This window comes from Eptatretus burgeri, chromosome 12 (genome assembly GCF_056783735.1).
Source record: "Eptatretus burgeri isolate ZD-2024b chromosome 12, Ebu_testis_v1, whole genome shotgun sequence".
In the NCBI taxonomy this organism is placed as follows: domain Eukaryota; kingdom Metazoa; phylum Chordata; class Myxini; order Myxiniformes; family Myxinidae; genus Eptatretus; species Eptatretus burgeri.
The window spans coordinates 24,319,743-24,337,768 of NC_140972.1; the positions used below are offsets into that span (position 1 = coordinate 24,319,743).

Genomic DNA, 18,026 nt, shown 5'->3' on the forward strand with positions numbered 1-18,026 from the left:
AACCTCATTTGAGACGTCTCCACACAATCACAAAAACAGACGAGGGAAAGATAAAAATAAAATGAAATCCTCCTTTTGTTCCGGCACTTAGCTGAGTGTCCAGAGATTATCTTTCGCTCCTCGTGGCTACATCGGTGAGGTATTGCATGCGGAGGTCTTCAACACCAGGGCCCACAAACCGCCACAGTTTATTCTCACGATCGACATTTCCACACTGCTCCTCTCAGTACCAGGTCTGCTCACAGCAAAATGGCGCAGTCTTTGTACCGCCATTACGCATGCAGGCTTACTCATCTCAAACTAGTTCCACTGACATATGACATCATTGTACAGATACCAACGTGATAAATATACGTGATCTTCTGGTGAGATAGATCAGTGTGAAGCAGAAACATGTGGTTGAAGCCTGTTGCTATATCCACGAGGGTAGCGAGCGTCTCCGCAGGTATCATTCTCGAAGTAATAAACCGCGGGATCAAACCGGGCAGGTGAGTACCTGTGGGATGAGGAGCGAATACGGTCATCACTTCCATGCTGTCTGGGAGAACTAAATCGATATGGATTCGGGTATCGGATGTACTCCCGGCAGTTGTCATCCCAATAGGTGTCCTCACGAAAAGTGCCATGTGCAGAAAAATCGACATAATCATTGCGATAGGGCATGTGGTAATTATTTATTATGCGATATTAATATTGTTGTCTATTATCCCGATGCTCACGCTAGTCGCGCCTGAGGTCTCATATTTGGTTTCTCAGACCTGTACGTTCTTGGTCAAACTCTGCACGAACCGCAGCAACAGCTGTTAAGATGGCGGCTTGTCCGTCTCCTATTTTGACTTTTCTGGCCAAACCGCTTGACTGATCCGGCTGAAATTTGGCAGCAACATTCCTCTCCTGACTGGTAACAGGAATTGCAAAGCTAATTCCAGGCACCTGACTTTAAGTAGGTCAAAATGGCCGACGTAATAAATTTCTTCAAAAATCTTCTCCAGACCCACCAGTCAGAATGCTACCAAATTTAGATTACAACATTAGGACAGGGTCCTGATGTTAAATTGCGGAGGCCATGCAGATCACATGACCAGAAGAGTGTCAAAATGGCGGTCGTGCAAATTCCTTCCAAAATCTTATTTTCAAATCCACAAGTCAGAATGCTCCCAAATTTGGGTTGCAACATGAGACGAGGGTAGGGATGTTAATTATATTGCGGAATACATGCATATCACGTGACTGGAAGTTGTCAAAATAGCCGGCTTAGTCACCTTTTGGGAAAATCGCATTAATTCCTTTAAAGAGCAGGTTGCGGGTCACCAAACATTACACTGAAAATTTATCAATATGATTATATGTGCATTAAATAGTTCGATGCAAACTATTGTGGTTGCCGAACTATTGGGAAAATTAATGAAATTTAACTCTAAAGTTGTTATTTCTCGAGGCTGTTGACAAAGACAGCCGTATGCCATATATGGATGGTGACGTCACGTTCTCCAAAACAAAGCGGACGCTCACTCGCGCATTTAAGAAGTGTCCGGTTCAGCGGGCCGTTCTTTCGCTTTTTTTGAGCTTGAAACTGTCTATGTTATCCTTTTTTATTTTGAATTATTGTAGAACAAAGTTATTTGGATATTTGTACATCATGCCTCGTACGTGTGTCGTCATGTTTTGCGAAAATGGCTGGAAAATGGGTAATAGCTTCCACCGATTCCCGAAGGAATCAAACATTCGCCGGCAGTGGATAAGATTTGTACAAACAAAACGGGCGAATTTTCCCCCAAAGAAAACGGGTAAAGAGGACCCTTTGGATAGACTTGTCATTTGTGGTGACAATTTCACAGCCGAGGATTACGAAGGCATAAACACATCTGATCACCACTCTGTGAATACGAGTTGTTGGTTGACAAGTTCTCCAGATACTGTTCTGTCACATAATCAATTGTTGAGTTTAAGTGAGAAAAACCTTGAAATGTATTCTTAAAGAGTACATGGAAAAACACAAAAATAAACTTTCTGAAAAACACAAGCATGAAAAAATTTCTCAACAAATCAACTTATTGTTGATTAAATTACTTTTTTTAACAGCATCAGCAAATTGGGCAATTTCATTTCAATTGTAAAAAATTGATCAATTTTCCACTTTTTTTTCTAAATTTGGTAAAATATTTCCCAATGAGGCTAAACATGTTTTGGTATTTATGTGCCACAACAGTCTCTTGAAAGTTGGGGTTTGTTCTAACTGTTCACTTTCGCTGGGGCCAAGCTTAGCTGTCAGAAAGACTTCAACGCCAAGGCTACGGTGTATAATATTGTTGTGGTTGACGAAATTCACAAACCACCATTCAGGTCCCTTAGGTGAGATATCTCTGTAAGTATATGTGTAGTTAGGCCCAAACCCGTTGTCTAGAGGGAATAAATGTCATTCATGTGGGCTGCGACTCTTCAGGATAGCCGTTTTTCTTTTACTATCTTTATTTTGGACCAGCCGCCATTATTACCACCACCAACCACGTCTCAACAGCCATCACAACAACCACCAACCACAACGCCGCTTCACAACAACAACCACCAACCGCAACGCCGCTTCACAACAACAACCACCAACCGCAACGCCGCTTCACAACAACAACCACCAACCACAACGCCGCTTCACAACAACAACCACCAACCACAATGCCGCCTCACAACAACAACCACCAACCACAACGCCGCTTCACAACAACAGCCACGACCTTTACCGTCACAACTCACCACCATCGCATCACCGTCATTCCCACGCCACTTGTGGGCGCCGATGCCGGACTCGTGCGGGGCGCGCACTGAGCAGCGTGTTCAGAGACATCACAGACTTTCCGAAGAAAAACGGATCAAAAACGACTCACGCCCACTTTTGTTCCGTCCAATCGGTGAGCGAGGGGCGATTTGGCCCCGCCTCCAGGGCGTTGGAGGGCGGTCGCTATATGCAAATTCATGGATCAAAAAGCATTCACGCCCACTTTTCCTCGGTCCAATGGAGAGCCAGTTAGAGAGGTGAAGGGTCGGAGGCAGAGGGTCAAGGGTGAAAGAGCGAAGCCACGGGGCTTATATAAACGGCTGCGTTTGTCAGTTCAGTTGGAAGTTGGCAGTTGTGCGGAGTTCAAGAGAGTCGTCGGTGGAGCTGGAAAGAAGTGGGAGAAGTCAAGAGTGAAGAGTTGGGACGAGCCAAGAGAGGAGACGGAGAGGGCGAGTAGACGGAGCTGTGGAGAGGTGACGGCGGCGAAGGCGGACGAGGGGGTGCTCGCGTCGGTGCCGGGAGCTGCACAGGGAGTGGCCAGCAACGCGACCGAGGTGGAGGAGGAGACGCTCGCCGCGGGACCCGAGACAGGGTGATATCCTCCTTCCCCCGAGCATCAGCAACCCCCTCCTGTTTCCCCCCGCGCTGAGATAGTGCGACAAAGGGGGCCCCTTCCCACCCCCTACCAGACACTGTCCGTGAGGCCCGCGGAGTTGAGGCGCCACCGCCGCTCTGCGTCTCATCATCAGACGGTAGGACCGACACGGTCTCGGCCCCAGGCCCCCTCATCCTGGAGGGTGGTTCTCTTTTCTTTTGCTTTGGGAATATGTGTTGTCGGCGCCGTCTGTGAAGTAAAACTGTATAAGTGTTGCCGTGTACCCGGTAGTCGGTTAGATCTGCATTGTTGCATTTGCTTTTTGTGTAATATTGCATTGTCTTCTTCTTTTACATGTGCTTTTGGTGTAATTGTATATGTGTGCTTTCCGTTCATCGCGAAATAAATGTGCTTATTGTTGAACTGTTTTCCCGCTTCGCTTCGTCTTTTCCTCTATTGTATCTCCATCTTGCGTCACGTAAAGGGTTGGTCGTGGGCTAAAACGCCCGATAATTAATCGAACCGTCGAAGCCGACGAATAACACCGCTCGGTTATCCCGATAGTACGGAACGGGTCGCTTAAAGTGGCCCGTGTCCGAAGTCGACCTGCGGCGAGGTGCGATCGCCCGGTCTACCCTCCGTGTGGGTACTTAGGTAGGTCGAATTTGGCGAGCAACCCTATCCCACGCGGGGGCCGATTGGCACGATCGCGGTGAGACCGAAAGGTCCACCCGTGACTAGTTCCCGGCGTTAGTCCGAGAGGGTCACGACTGGATTGTCCGTCCGGTGGGCGACGTGCCGCGATTCGAGTTACGTGGCCGTCCGCACGCCGGCGGGCGCGAATCCGCAACAATATATTTGGGTCCATTATTGATTCATTCTATTTCTGACTCTCAAGTGACCAGAGGGTTAAAAATTATTATATCAAGTCACAGACGAATCAAACTTTACATTATTTTATGCATCGAACAAGAAAATGAAAATCTACAAACCAATCTGTCTGGTGGAGTCTGTTAGTGTGAACTCCCGGGCAGTCAGTCCTACCACTTGTACACGAAATAGGCAGTTTTCTGGCACTTGCAAGTGGCTCAAATTTATATGTCTTGGGGCCAGAAACTCCATCGTATAAATTCCCATCATCCTCCGACTCGCCCTCAGCGATATCGGAATGAAAACACTCAATTTCATCGCCGCTGAAATCACTCTCTGATTCGCATCTCGTCATTGTTCACACGCTGTTTCCGAATGTTCACGAAGTTTTCGGAGAACGTGACGTCATAGCATCTTCGGTAAATTCCGGTCTGTTTTAGGATCACTGACAAAGGTTTTGACTTAAAAGTTAATTTTAGCATATTTTGAGTTTCAAATGTAAGAAAATAATTGCCCAACGATTATTAATGTGATTACAACCTCCGAATCACGCGAAGTCATCAGTGACCCAAAACCTGCTCTTTAAAAATCCTCTTTTCTCCAGACCCACCCATCACAATGCTAGCAAATTCGAGTTACAAGATTAGGACAGGGGCGTCATGTTAAATTGTGGAGGTCATGCCGATCACATGACTAGAAATGTGTCAAAATGGCCGACTTAGTAAATATTTAAGAAAATTGTGTAAATTCCTTGAAAAACCTTCCTCTCCAGACCCCACCAGTCAGAATGCTAACAAATTTGGGTTACAACATTAGGCCGGGGCTCAGGTAAGCTACAGGTCCAGTGGTCCGATTATTTTTCATCTTCAACCTGAGCAGCCAAGTTCTGAAATTGTATCCATAGACGTTCCTAAATCTTCCACACTGACCATGAGGAAATGTGGATATAATATTTGTTCCATGAGAAACCAGGTGAAAGTACATACAATATTGATTTGATACAAGTGTATTTTACAGCAAAGGGAAAATAGATTGAAAATGTTGCGGCGAAAGTCTCTCTTGGTTGTGACAGAGGCGCACACGTGTTGTATGGAAAAGAAAATCACTGAATGGTGCAGGGTGGCTCATGCCAGTCTCGCTCAGGGAAATTAAACCAACTAGCAGAAACCCGTCTACGATGGGTATGGGGAACAGGACGGATCACAATACTCGGTTACGGTAGTTTCTTTGGATGTTTTGCGCCACATTCAACAGCTAAGTTCATATTGGTGGTGTGTCTGGGTGCCCATGGTGGCGTTTGAGACCGGTCGCTTTAGATTGTTGCCCTTGACACATCATGCCGGATGAGTAACACGAACGATTTGACATATTCATCGTTTCAATATTACCTCCATCAACAGATTAACAACATGGCAGGATAAAAGTAGTAAATGCTGAGTTTAACAAACGTCCTGAACTCATGGACTTAGTTCAGTAAAGCACGTCGTCTGGGACCCAGCCCGTCGATTTGCCGCTGATTGTGACGTCATCTTTTCCCATTGTTCCGAACAACGCTCCAATATAAAAGCTCGTACTGTGTATGTCGGCCATGGTGTAACAGTGAGTAACAGAATCAGCAGTTTCGGTGATTTGACGGTCGGATTGTTGGCGCTTATTTACGTGTAAACTCGATTAAATAAGCCCGTTGGATGGTCGGAGGCCTATCCCATGTTCCTCATGAAATATCATTTCGTTGTTACAAAACCGGACCAGCAGATGGCGCATGTTGATCAAGTTTCGTTGTGCGGCACATTTCGTACAGTGTGATGATCGCAGGTACGAGCTTCGTTTAGCTCGGTACAGGCACACCGAAGCGATGTCGACGGGGACGAGGTGCGATGTGTTTGAGATCACTTCCTCCAGCCAATGAGCACTTTGTTTGTGGCAATGCCGCGGCCCAGGGTAAGGCCGCGTTCTGGACCTTCCGCACGTTTAGTTCAATGGAGGTGATTATGTGAGGCTCAGGGTAATGAGGCCTTGCACCGTGTCATGTGTCCATGTCCGCAGGGACAAAATAATGCGGGGGCTGCTGTTAGCACCCCCAGGGAAGGTGGGAAAAACGTCCCGGTAAACGTTCGACCAGACGGTTGTCTCTTGATAACTGTGCGGGCCAAGCCAGGAGCCAAGCGGAGCGCCATCACGGGTACGTCCAAGGTCGCTGGGAGATCAGCAAAACACACACAAAGACACACACACACACACACACACACACACACACACACACACACACACACACACACACACACACACCCTCAAACACACACACACACACACACACACACCCTCAAACACACACACACACACACACACACCCTCAAACACACACACCCTCAAACACACACACCCCTCAAACACACACACCCCCTCAAACACACACACCCCCTCAAACACACACACCCCTCAAACACACCCACCCCTCAAACACACCCACCCCTCAAACACACCCACCCTCAAACACACCCACCCCTCAAACACACCCACCCCTCAAACACACCCACCCTCAAACACACCCACCCCCTCAAACACACACACCCCTCAAACACACACACCCCTCAAACACACACACCCCTCAAACACACACACCCCTCAAACACACACACACCCTCAACACACACTCACCCTCAACACACACTCACCCTCAACACACACTCACCCTCAACACACACACACGCAAAAACACACACACACACAAAAACACACACACACACAAACACACACACCCTCAAACACACACACACCCTCAAACACACACACCCTCAAACACACAAACGCACACATAAAAACACACACACACACATAAATGCACACACATAAATGCACACACACCCTCAAACGCACACACACACCCTCAAACGCACACACACACCCTCAAACGCACACAAACACCCTCAAACACAAACACAAACCCCTCAAACACACACACAAACGCACACACAAACGCACACACAAACGCACAGACAAACGCACAGACAAACGCACAGACAAACGCACAGACAAACGCACAGACAAACGCACAGACAAACGCACAGACAAACGCACAGACAAACGCACAGACAAACACACACACAAACACACACAGAAAAACACACACACACAACCACACACACAAAAAAACTGCGCACACAAAAACACGCACGCACACAAAAACACGCACGCACACGAAAACACGCACGCACACAAAAACAAACACGCACACAAAAAAAAACACGCACACAAAAACAAACACGCACACAAAAACACGCGCACGCACACAAAAACACTCACACACACAAAAACAAACACACACACAAAAACAAACACACACACAAAAACAAACACACACAAAAACAAACACACACACAAAAACACTACACACACAAAAACACGCGCACGCACACAAAAACACGCGCACGCACACAAAAACACGCACACACACAAAAACAAACACACACAAAAACACACACACAAAAACGCACTCATTTGTAAAATTTTCGTCGTTTCCCCAGATCTACTTGAACCTATATGAGACACGCTTTGCACAGTTCTTTTTCGTTGTCTCGGAAATGCTGTATTTAGCAGAAAGTCCCGAAAATATGTTGCTTTGACTCGAGTACATTGGCTGCCAGGATGGCCTAGCCTAGAGGTACGCACACTCGTCTTTAGCTGTCTAGCCTGGGTTCGAATCCGTACCGAGCTAGCTATAAACTGTCATCCTGGTGTTTCACAGGTAGGATGATTCATCAATGTGTGTGCCATCCCTCAAACGGACGTTAAACGAGGCGTCACATGTGTCGGCATTAGTCGGTGCACGTTAAATATTGTTACGTTTGAGGGGGGGGTATGCATTCAAAGGGTAATTAGGATGTTTAATTAGGTATGCCATGCTGTTCGAGTTTACGAGGATTTCGATGTAATAAGTAGCAATTCAGTGGTGATAAGTTGTCTAGTAAATGTTCATTTCTTCAAGGGGGGAAATGATAATTGTCACGTAATTAGGTAGGGACACGGGATAGGGTAAGTGTGTCTGCGTAAACCCCTTTTGGTATTCTCTGGAGACTGGCCGTGACGTCACAGGACAGTGCAGCGGATGGCTCCGCCCCATGATCACGATTGGCAGAAGGCGACGGCGGTGGGCCAAAAAACGGCTCGATTGGAAGTGACGAGGACAGGAGGATAAAAAGGTTCTGTTCGGGGTCGAAAAGGAAGAGGAAGAAGATCGGGACAAGAACGATCGTGTGTTTTTTGTTGTGGAGGCTGTTGCGCGGAGAGCGTCCTTGTTGTTGTGCTGGTTCGATCGTGTTCTTCATCGTGTCTTGGAGCCTTGCTGAGCCTCGTGCCTCACCTTGGTTGGCTCTGGGGTTCTGCTGACTCGGAGTACAGGGTCGAACGGCGGGCGGACCTGCCTCCCTCTCCTGCTCGCAACTTGGCGCCAGAACTGGTTCCCTGGCGGCTGTGAGCGGACTTGGGCCAAGACCAGGAGGTCGACAGCACCACGGTTTCTCCTGCCCCCCCTGGCGAGAGCAAGGCCAGCTCGTCCGACGCCGATCCAGGCACAGTTGCGTCCACACCACGGTCCAGCCTGACCACCAGAAATAGCTACGTTTTGTGTGTGTGTGCGTGTGTGTGTGTGCTTGGCGCCTTAGAGGGATTGAGATCTGTATATTCGTTGGAATTGTCTGTGTTTTTCCCCACGCCCGATCCCACACCATCCCGTCGAATCGCCCCGGATCCCTCTTCTTGCCGAGTCTTGTTATTTCTGGTAATAATAAAAACAAATAAACATCAACTCAGTGAAAAGTGACTCGTGCCACCTTCCTCGTCCCGTTTGCGGTCGAGCGATTAGAACCGCCATGTTTGGGTTATAAATAAATAAACCGCCTCCATCGTTTCGGCTCATTCTACGTTGGCGGGACTGTTCAAGTCCTGTGGACACCACATTGGTGTCAGGGTGTTGGATGTTCGAACCCCTCTAAATTATATTTGGTATCGGGAGAATATACCAAGATTAAGATCTCGCCACGAATTGAAATATAAAATTATTACAGAAAAGCGCGCGAACGCGGGAAAATTTTTGCGGGATTTTTCAAATTTAAATTAATTGGCGGCAAACGGGACTTCTGCACCATGGCAGATGTGCAGATGTTTGAGGAGGAAGGCCACGTGTCTGGCAGCGAGTCGGGGGAAGAAGGGAGAGACGGGGGTAGGGTTGGAACCTCCCCCATTCCGAGCGTGGACCGTGCTTCATCACCCGTAACGGGGCCGGCAGCGCCGGAAACCGGTGCGATGACGATCCAGACACTGTTGGAACGTTTAATAGCGGACATGACGGTACAAATGGCAAATCAATTCGTGACACAGAGGGCAGAAATGACGGCACAGAGGGCAGAAATGACGGCACAAATGGCAAAAATGACGGCACAGGGGGCAGAAATGACAGATCAATTGGGGGTAATGGGGGAACAGTTGGGTGCACGGATTGATTTAATGAGGGATGAATTGGGGGAAAAGATGGAGAAAATGAAAACTGAGATGCAGGAGGGTGTGGATGTTAAATTGGGAGAAATACAAAGTAAATTCGAGGATAGATTGGAGGAAACAAAGGTAGAAATTACATTGGAGGGGGAAAATATACGAAAAAAATTGGTAGATAAAATTGATGCAACGAACATTCGGGTTGATAAAGTGGATGAAAGCCTGGAACGTCATCGTGCCTGTGTGGATGCTCGTATGCAGCTGCAAGTTGAAGAGTGGGGAGAGCTGAGAAAGCAAGGGATGAATTTGGTGGAGGAGGTAAAAGGATTGGAGGCTCGTTTGGACGAACAAGATAAAATTATGAGCCAAGATGAAGTCTTGGATAAAGGCCTGGTAGAGCCGTCTTTTGTAAGTAGAGTGTCCGGGTTGGTTGAGGAGCAGCTACAAACTCGCGACGGAGCCTTGGAGGAGGTTGTGCGGGCCCAGAAGATCCTGCGGGAAGAGGTGAATCGGTCCATTCAACGTTTGGAACAGGAGGAAAAATTGACCCATGAGACCCTCACCACAAAACATCTTTGGCCACAGTGGGCTCCGAAATTGGATACGCAGCCACAAGGGTGTTTGATCCCTGGGCTGGATTCGGACAAGGGAGAAACGGAGAAGCGGGCCACCGTAAAAGTGATCCCCCTGTTAAATTTCGACGGGTCAGGGAGCGTTGAAGCTTTTCTGATGCAATTTGAGTGCATTTCCCGACTAAACGGGTGGAATGAGCAGGAACGTACAGGGAATTTGGTGGCAACGTTGCGGGGACCAGCCGCAGACGTGTTAAACGTGATCGCGGAGGGGATGTTGACCAGCTCCCACATTTGCGAGGCGTTGAGCCGTCGGTTTGGGTTCGCGGCAAACTGTGATCTGGTGCGGGCTCAGCTCCAGCACCGCAGATTAAAGCCGGGTGAGACAGTGCAGGAGCTGGCACAGGACATTTACCAATCAGTCAGGATCGCGTATCGGGACCTTACAGTGGAGGCGTGGGACAGACTGGCACTAGAGAAATTTTAGCTGCTCTTCCTGACCCTGAGGTCCGAGCGCTAGTGGAGTTACAGGATCCACCCACCATTCACCGAGCGGCCGAGTGCGCGACCAGGCTGGCCTCGTGGAGTCGGCCGGGTCGGGTTCCAGAGAGGCCATCGGTGACGATCCGACAGGTGGAGATCCAGGATCAGGGAGGGGGGCTGGGAGAAATTGGCATTACCCAAATGTTTCAGGAAATTTGCCAGAAACTGTCGAGTTTGATAAAGGGTAATCCGGTAGTTAGTGTGCCAAAGCGGCGGTGTCCAGCCCAGCCAATAGAGCAATTTGATTATGGCCGAGGGGGTCCGAAACCGGAAGAGACATTTCACCGATACTCACGGGGGCCTTTTATGGGGAGTTGTTTCCGGTGCGGGCGAAGAGGACACGTGCAACGATATTGCCGGTACCCGGCGATGGAGGGACGCTCCAATAGACTTTTAGACTCGGAGAGGGTGAATCCTCCTGCTGAACCGCCAGGTCTATCCGAGATGCCCTTTCATAGGTCGGGTCCGGAGATCACTGTCGGGGGTCGGGGAGACTAGATTGGGCTGAGCATATACGGCCATGCTCGGCTGCTGAGATTGTGGCGAAGTGCCCTCCTTTGGTGGAAAAAAATGAATTGTGGGAAAATTGGCATGGGTTTGTAAGTTCTGCTGGGTTTTAGAGTGACAATCGGGACAGTGGGTAATTGGGAACAAAGCGGGCACGAGTGGCTGTCCAATGGCTGGTGCGTGGATCGGGTGAGAACTGCTGTGTGAGTTGTTTTAAGTGAAGAAGTGAAATGTATGGTGCACAAATTGTTTTTTTTTATTGGGCATGGTGTGGTAACAGGGAAGGTCATGGTCGGTGATGTGTTAGAAATGCAGGTGTTACATGTAAGGCCGATGGGGTGGGGGAGTCATGTGGGTTTTGTGGGTGGGGATGATGTGCTTGTCCACAGGGATTGCTGAAGCTCACGGTGAGCGTGAATTGCGACCCCCTTCAAGGAGATTCACCACCTGGTGGCGAATGGTGACAGTGTCTGGAGGCAACTGGGAGAGGGTCTGGTTGGGCGACCAAGGTGGGTAGGACCTTGGCGACCCAGGAAGGCCAGAGGAGCCAGTGAGACCCCTTCCAGAGTGTTGTACGGGATTAGAGCTGATGGCTACCAGGGGGGAGGGAATCAAAGGGAGCGGGGCGGAGAAACGTCCGGGTTGGACTCAAGCTTACCTGTGGGCATGGTTGCACCTGAGATGCCCCCATCATCTTGTGGTAACCCACCCCACGGCCACGACGGGATTCAGCCTGCATGATTAAAATGAGGACCATGACCTAGAAATGTGATGATGACCATGGTGTGAGTGTTGTGAAGATGTGCGAGTCCCACTTGATCCCGCACAACTTGACAGGTGCAGCAAGGGCATGATGTCCGCATAATTTTGGGGCAAGCAAATTTGAAAATTGGCTCCCCAGGTAACGCTGGGTCTATTAGCATCCACTGGGGGAGGCGGTCAAGTGTAAATATCCTGTGAATAGTGTCGTTAAGGCTTAGAGTAGGAATGTAAAGTATAAGTATAAGTGTTGTGTTTTTGTGGAACCTTTTGTTTCCCCTCCCCAGATCACTGGAAGAGCGTTGAGCAAGAGCGATGATCCAGAAGATGGAGTGCAACTTCGCTCAGTGCTCTCATGTGATAAAATAAAAAAATTAAAAAAAATTAAAAAACGAATGATTGTTTAGGTGAGGATAAGGCCATAAGGGGGTAGTACATTAAGCAGGATAGGTAAGTTAGCTGCGACTCGCTGCCCATTGCCCCTCCTACTTTATTTCGTTAGGTTAATTAGGTGTGAGTCAGTAAGTGTTAAGGCTGGTACGTTGTGCCTGTGATATACCTTGCAGGAGCTGCGGTACCAGAGGAGGGGCAGTGTTACGTTTGAGGGGGGGGTATGCATTCAAAGGGTAATTAGGATGTTTAATTAGGTATGCCATGCTGTTCGAGTTTACCAGGATCTCGATGTAATAAGTAGCAATTCAGTGGTGATAAGTTGTCTAGTAAATGTTCATTTCTTCAAGGGGGGAAATGATAATTGTCACGTAATTAGATAGGGACCCGGGATAGGGTAAGTGTGTCTGCGTAAACTCCTTTTGGTATTCTCTGGAGACTGGCCGTGACGTCACAGGACAGTGCAGCGGATGGCTCCGCCCCGTGATCACGATTGGCAGAAGGCGACGGCGGTGGGCCAATAAAACGGCTCGATTGGAAGTGACGAGGACAGGAGGATAGAAAGGTTCTGTTCAGGGTCGAAAAGGAAGAGGAAGAAGATCAGGACAAGAACGATCGTGTGTTTTTTGTTGTGGAGGCTGTTGCGCGGAGAGCGTCCTTGTTGTTGTGCTGGTTCGATCGTGTTCTTCATCGTGTCTTGGAGCCTTGCTGAGCCTCGTGCCTCACCTTGGTTGGCTCTGGGGTTCTGCTGACTCGGAGTACGGGGTCGAACGGCGGGCGGACCTGCCTCCCTCTCCTGCTCGCAACTTGGCGCCAGAACTCGTTCCCTGGCGGCTGTGAGCGGACTTGGGCCAAGACCAGGAGGTCGACAGCACCACGGTTTCTCCTGCCCCCCTGACGAGAGCAAGGCCAGCTCGTCCGACGCCGATCCAGGGACAGTTGCGTCCACACCACGGTCCAGCCTGACCACCAGAAATAGCTACGTGTGTGTGTGTGTGTGTGTGTGTGTGTGTGTGTGTGTGTGTGTGTGTGTGTGTGTGTGTGTGTGTGTGTGTGTGTGTGTGTGTGTGTGTGTGTGTGTGTGTGTGTGTGTGTGTGTGTGTGTGTGTGTGCTTGGCGTCTTAGAGGGATTGAGATCTGTATATTCATTGGAATTGTCTGTGTTTTTCCCCACGCCCGATCCCACACCATCCCGTCGAATCGCCCCGGATCCCTCTTCTTGCTGAGTCTTGTTATTTCTGGTAATAATAAAAACAAATAAACATCAACTCAGTGAAAAGTGACTCGTGCCACCTTCCTCGTCCCGTTTGCGGTAGAGCGATTAGAACCGCCATGTTTGGGTTATAAATAAATAAACCGCCTCCATCGTTTCGGCTCATTCTACGTTGGCGGGACTGTTTAAGTCCTGTGGACGTCACAATATCTTAGGGTGTCCTTCAAGAAGAGGAGGAGATATTGGCCACATGCACCATTGATCAAATTCCTGTCCTGACCCATGTCGGAGGGGCGACCCGTCCATGATTGTAACCCCAAGCCATAGAAACTGCTTAGGTCGAACTGATGCTTTGTAAAGAGCATGGTTCATGATCTGATTTGATAGAGTGCATTTCCAAAGGTTCACTCGTGAGTCGTGTTTAAAAGACTCGACTATCATGACAGCTTCGCTTCACAACGGGAGCAACCCAAAATTGTCTCAGGGTTGGATTCCTGCACACCTGAAACCCCAAATGATCCCACTTGTCAAGTATCATAAATCATTATAGACTACAATGGGTAAAGCGCATACCTCCACCAGGCTGAACAGTTGACGCTTTGTATCCCACCGATAGGCCGGTTCTGAATCAGGACCTGAACCAAAATCTCATCGGCGCGTTCTTGTCACCTACCCAAGTCACCACCAAGTTTCATCCGAATTGGTCCACAACTTTTTGAGATATGTTGTATATCGTTTTTGGCCCATTTCTCAAAGGTCATTTAAAAAAAAATATATATATATATATATATATATATTCTCAGATCTGGATCCAGATCTTCAACAAAGTCTAATCAATTAGTCCTTGTCAAACACCCAACCTGTCCGTCAAATTTTGTCCGATTGGGGCATTCCATATCAAGTGTACACACCTTCCCGACACTAATACCTCATTTTCTCCCCACATGTTGGTCATTTATTCACTTTGGTGAAAAAACTCAAAATACCAACTTTTAGACCCGTGGGCCAATCAGGGCCCATTTTAGGGCCCCCCAAATTTGGGCGTCCCCAGCTGCCCCACAATCTTCCAGTGGCCATATCACAGGTTGTTGTGGTCCGATTTGGATGATCTTGGTATCAAAATGCTCGTAAAACCGAGATCTTTCGAATCGCGTAAAGTAAAATCACTCCGAAACAGTAATTCAAAAAGTTGTAGTTTGGGGCGCCCTTTGACCTTGGGCCCCCGCTCCCCAGCCAAACCGATGGTCCCGATTTATTTATTTATTTATTTATTTATTTATTTTTGTGTGAGAATATCCCTTCATATACTCCAACACCTCAGTCAGTGTAAATGAAAATGGGATCCCAATGGGTTCAAATTGATGATGGTTTTATGATTCGGGGACTCGGGTGCTGGACACACAATACGCCACAATACATAGCACAATATTTGAACACAAGATTTCCAATACAACATATCATTATATTGTACATACATTTTCCACATGCACATGCAGGAACTGGAAGCGATACTAGTACGAGTAAGAGTTTTTCCGAGCATGTTATAGTCAAGATTTTTTTGCCAACCAATGTTTTATGTGACAGTATGTATTGTGTGTCCAGCACCCGAGTCCACGAACAATAAAACCATCATCACATTTGAACCCATTGGGATCCCATTTTCATTTATACTGACTGAGGTGTTGGAGTATATGAAGGGGTATTCTCACACAAAAAAAAAATCGGGACCATCAGTTTGGCTGGGGAGCGGGAGCCCAAGGTCAAAGGGCGCCCCAAACTACAACTTTTTGAATTACTGTTTCGGAGTGATTTTACTTTACGCGATTCGAAAGATCTCGGTTTTATGAGCATTTTGATACCAAGATCGGCCAAATCGGACCACTACAACCTGTGATATGGCCACTGGAAGATTGTGGGGCAGCCGGGGACGCCCAAATTTGGGGGGCCACTAAAATGGGCCCTGATGGGCCCACAGGTCAAAAAGTTGGTATTTTGAGTTTTTTCACCCAAGTGAATAAATGACCAAGATATGGGATGAAAATGAGGTATTAGTGTCGGGAGGGTGTGTACACTTGACGTGGAATGCCCCGATTCCATCCACTACTTTTTGAGATATCGTGTTGTATTTCGTTTTTGGCCACAAACCATAAACTGTTGGCCTGGTGGAGGTATGCGCTCTACCGAGTGCCCTTCTAGTTTTTCACAATATGCATGTTTCAGTCACATGACGTCCACTACCCCGTAGGAGGTGACACGTGATTCCGACACAGTACCGGTTGAAGACCGTTCAGTGGTCGGAATGTCAAATCTGCTGGAAAGCTAAACTAGTCTGTGGTCTTCAGTTTGCAATCTGGATCTTCCCAACTGCAAACAGTTCATCGCGAGTCTCCAGCATGGGATGCTGGATATTTTAACTATTGCAAGGGTGCAGTTGTGTTTGGATCACAATATTTGATTTGATCAAGTCTATCGAATATTTTATTTCGAATCAAGTAAGTTATGTTTGTGGGACTCCAATCAATGCCATTAAAGTCGATATGATCAGGAAGATAGTGCAAACCTTGCGTTCTTATTTGTGCTCATGGCATCGGCATTGTCTGGGATTTTATCGGGATCATTTGGGTTTTCAGATGTGCAGGACGACGCGGTAGGAGTTGCTGTTTCTGCTCCTCCGGTGGAAGGCGAGGCAAACGTAGAGCTGCTGCGTTATGTCGCAACCGTGCTGGGAATCAGGAAGAGTGGGATTTCTCTTTACAAGGTTTGCACAACAAATCCAACGACTTCAATGAATGTGACCCTTTCAGTCAGACTTTTTTTTTTCCCCACCCATACCAGTTGTAATTAGGTTCCTGAGAAACGTTTATTTTCAGATCAGAGGAAATAAATGTGGAAGTAGTGGTGGCTCTGGTTGTGGTGGTGGTGGTTGGGATAGGGGAGGGGGTGTTGTTGCAGTGAAACGTGCTTCATCAAGCAAGATTGATCATTACACAGGTGGCATTGTGAGCCAGAGTACGTGTCTCCTTTTATTTGATTTTATTTTATGTCATAGCTGGATGGTCTGGAGGTACGCACGCTCGCCTCTGAGCTGTCTCGCCTGGGTTTGAATCCCGACTCGGCTTGAAATTGTCATCCCAGTTTTTCATAGGCAGGGAGATTCGTCTTTGTGTGTGCCGTCCCTCGGATGGACGTTAAAACCGGGAATCCCGTCTGCCCTCGTAAGTTGGTGGAAGTTAAAGATTCCACTGTAGACTTTCGCAAGGAGTAGGCGAGCTATCGCCAGCACTCTGAACAAATTACAAATTCCTGCCATAACCATCTAATGTTTATTTATACTAATGCACATCTCGCAGTCATTTCAATGCAAATTGGTCTGTTGGTGGTTGTATAATTGCTTGGACTTGGCTGTGTTGTTTCACGATCGCCAACAATTACGCCAGGAATTTAGCATTTGGCCAGTAAGCTAGCACACAATGCAGCCTATTCATGGAGAAAGGCTCTGGGATCATTGATGCTGACAAGTGAGTACTAGCAGATGGGATGGATGGCTTAACGATCCTCTGCATGCACCCTCATCCGAAAACTCAAACGACCGTGCTCTCGATGATCAAACACTTTGCCTGTAAAGCACCAAGACAGTTTTTAATCAAATCTTATTTGCTGGCGGATTAAATCCAGATTAGAGAATCGGATTGAGTGCTGGTGGTGGGGCCAGGGGCCCTTCACAGAGTAGCGGGGCACTCGCGGCGTCATGAATGTTTCCGTGTTTAAGAACCCAATCCGAGACAAATCTACACGACAGAGAAAAATCTGACTGCACAAGAGGAGTAGATCTATTAATAAAGTTGTTACTTTCACAAACATTATGAGAATAAACACAAAATGCTTTGATGCCTGTCTTTGCAACATCTCAGGGAAGCAGGTCCCGGGACAAAGTGTTGTGTATTCAAACCGGTTTGCTGAACGCCGAGACATCCCTTCAGCGGCTGAGGCAAGAGGCCGAGGAAGCCTGAGAAACGGTCAGGCACGAGTAAATGGGGACGTGGATGGATTCAGCTCGGGAGAAGCCAGAGATTATATATATATGAATATTTGTTTATGGAATTGTCTCAAACTCCAGACCATCGTTACAATTTGCTTGTGATTGCCAAAGCAAGCTGATGCATGCAAAGGTACTTAATCTAATCATTCCATGTGGCTATTAAAGGTGCCCATGCATTTGAATTACCAGTGTGTTTCTTCATTTACATTGCAATGAACCCATTGCCATTAGCAAATTTGTATTGGACCGGTATTCAGATTATGAATTTGCCCTGCTGG

General features: G+C 47.8%; 2 protein-coding genes across 4 annotated transcripts in view; one reads left to right on the forward strand and one right to left on the reverse strand.

The window, feature by feature from the left end:
- The window catches only part of LOC147015259 (guanine nucleotide-binding protein subunit alpha-11), a 664,748-nt gene that overhangs the window by 423,049 nt on the left and 223,673 nt on the right, over positions 1 to 18,026 (reverse strand). The window lies entirely within an intron of this gene.
- On the forward strand, positions 5,969 to 17,930 carry C12H15orf40 (chromosome 12 C15orf40 homolog). Of its 2 annotated transcripts, none has more exons than XM_085849842.1 (4): positions 5,969 to 6,176; positions 6,282 to 6,417; positions 16,340 to 16,467; positions 17,621 to 17,930. In XM_085849842.1, exons 1-4 carry the CDS (start codon positions 6,141 to 6,143, stop codon positions 17,717 to 17,719), a joined length of 399 nt encoding a protein of 132 aa, XP_085705968.1. In that variant the 5' UTR covers positions 5,969 to 6,140; the 3' UTR covers positions 17,720 to 17,930. The 2 variants fall into 2 exon arrangements, with proteins under 2 accessions (XP_085705968.1, XP_085705969.1); XM_085849843.1 differs by lacking the exons at positions 16,340 to 16,467; positions 17,621 to 17,930 and adding exons at positions 11,737 to 11,856; positions 12,394 to 14,490.

Excerpts from the sequence above, each read along its gene's own strand:
- C12H15orf40 (XM_085849842.1), top strand. The coding sequence starts at position 6,141 with ATGAGCACTTTGTTTGTGGCAATGCCGCGGCCCAGG. Across the intron at positions 6,177-6,281 it reads TGGCAATGCCGCGGCCCAGG|GGACAAAATAATGCGGGGGC; the intron begins GTAAGGCCGCGT and ends CCATGTCCGCAG. Across the intron at positions 6,418-16,339 it reads CAAGCGGAGCGCCATCACGG|ATGTGCAGGACGACGCGGTA; the intron begins GTACGTCCAAGG and ends TTGGGTTTTCAG.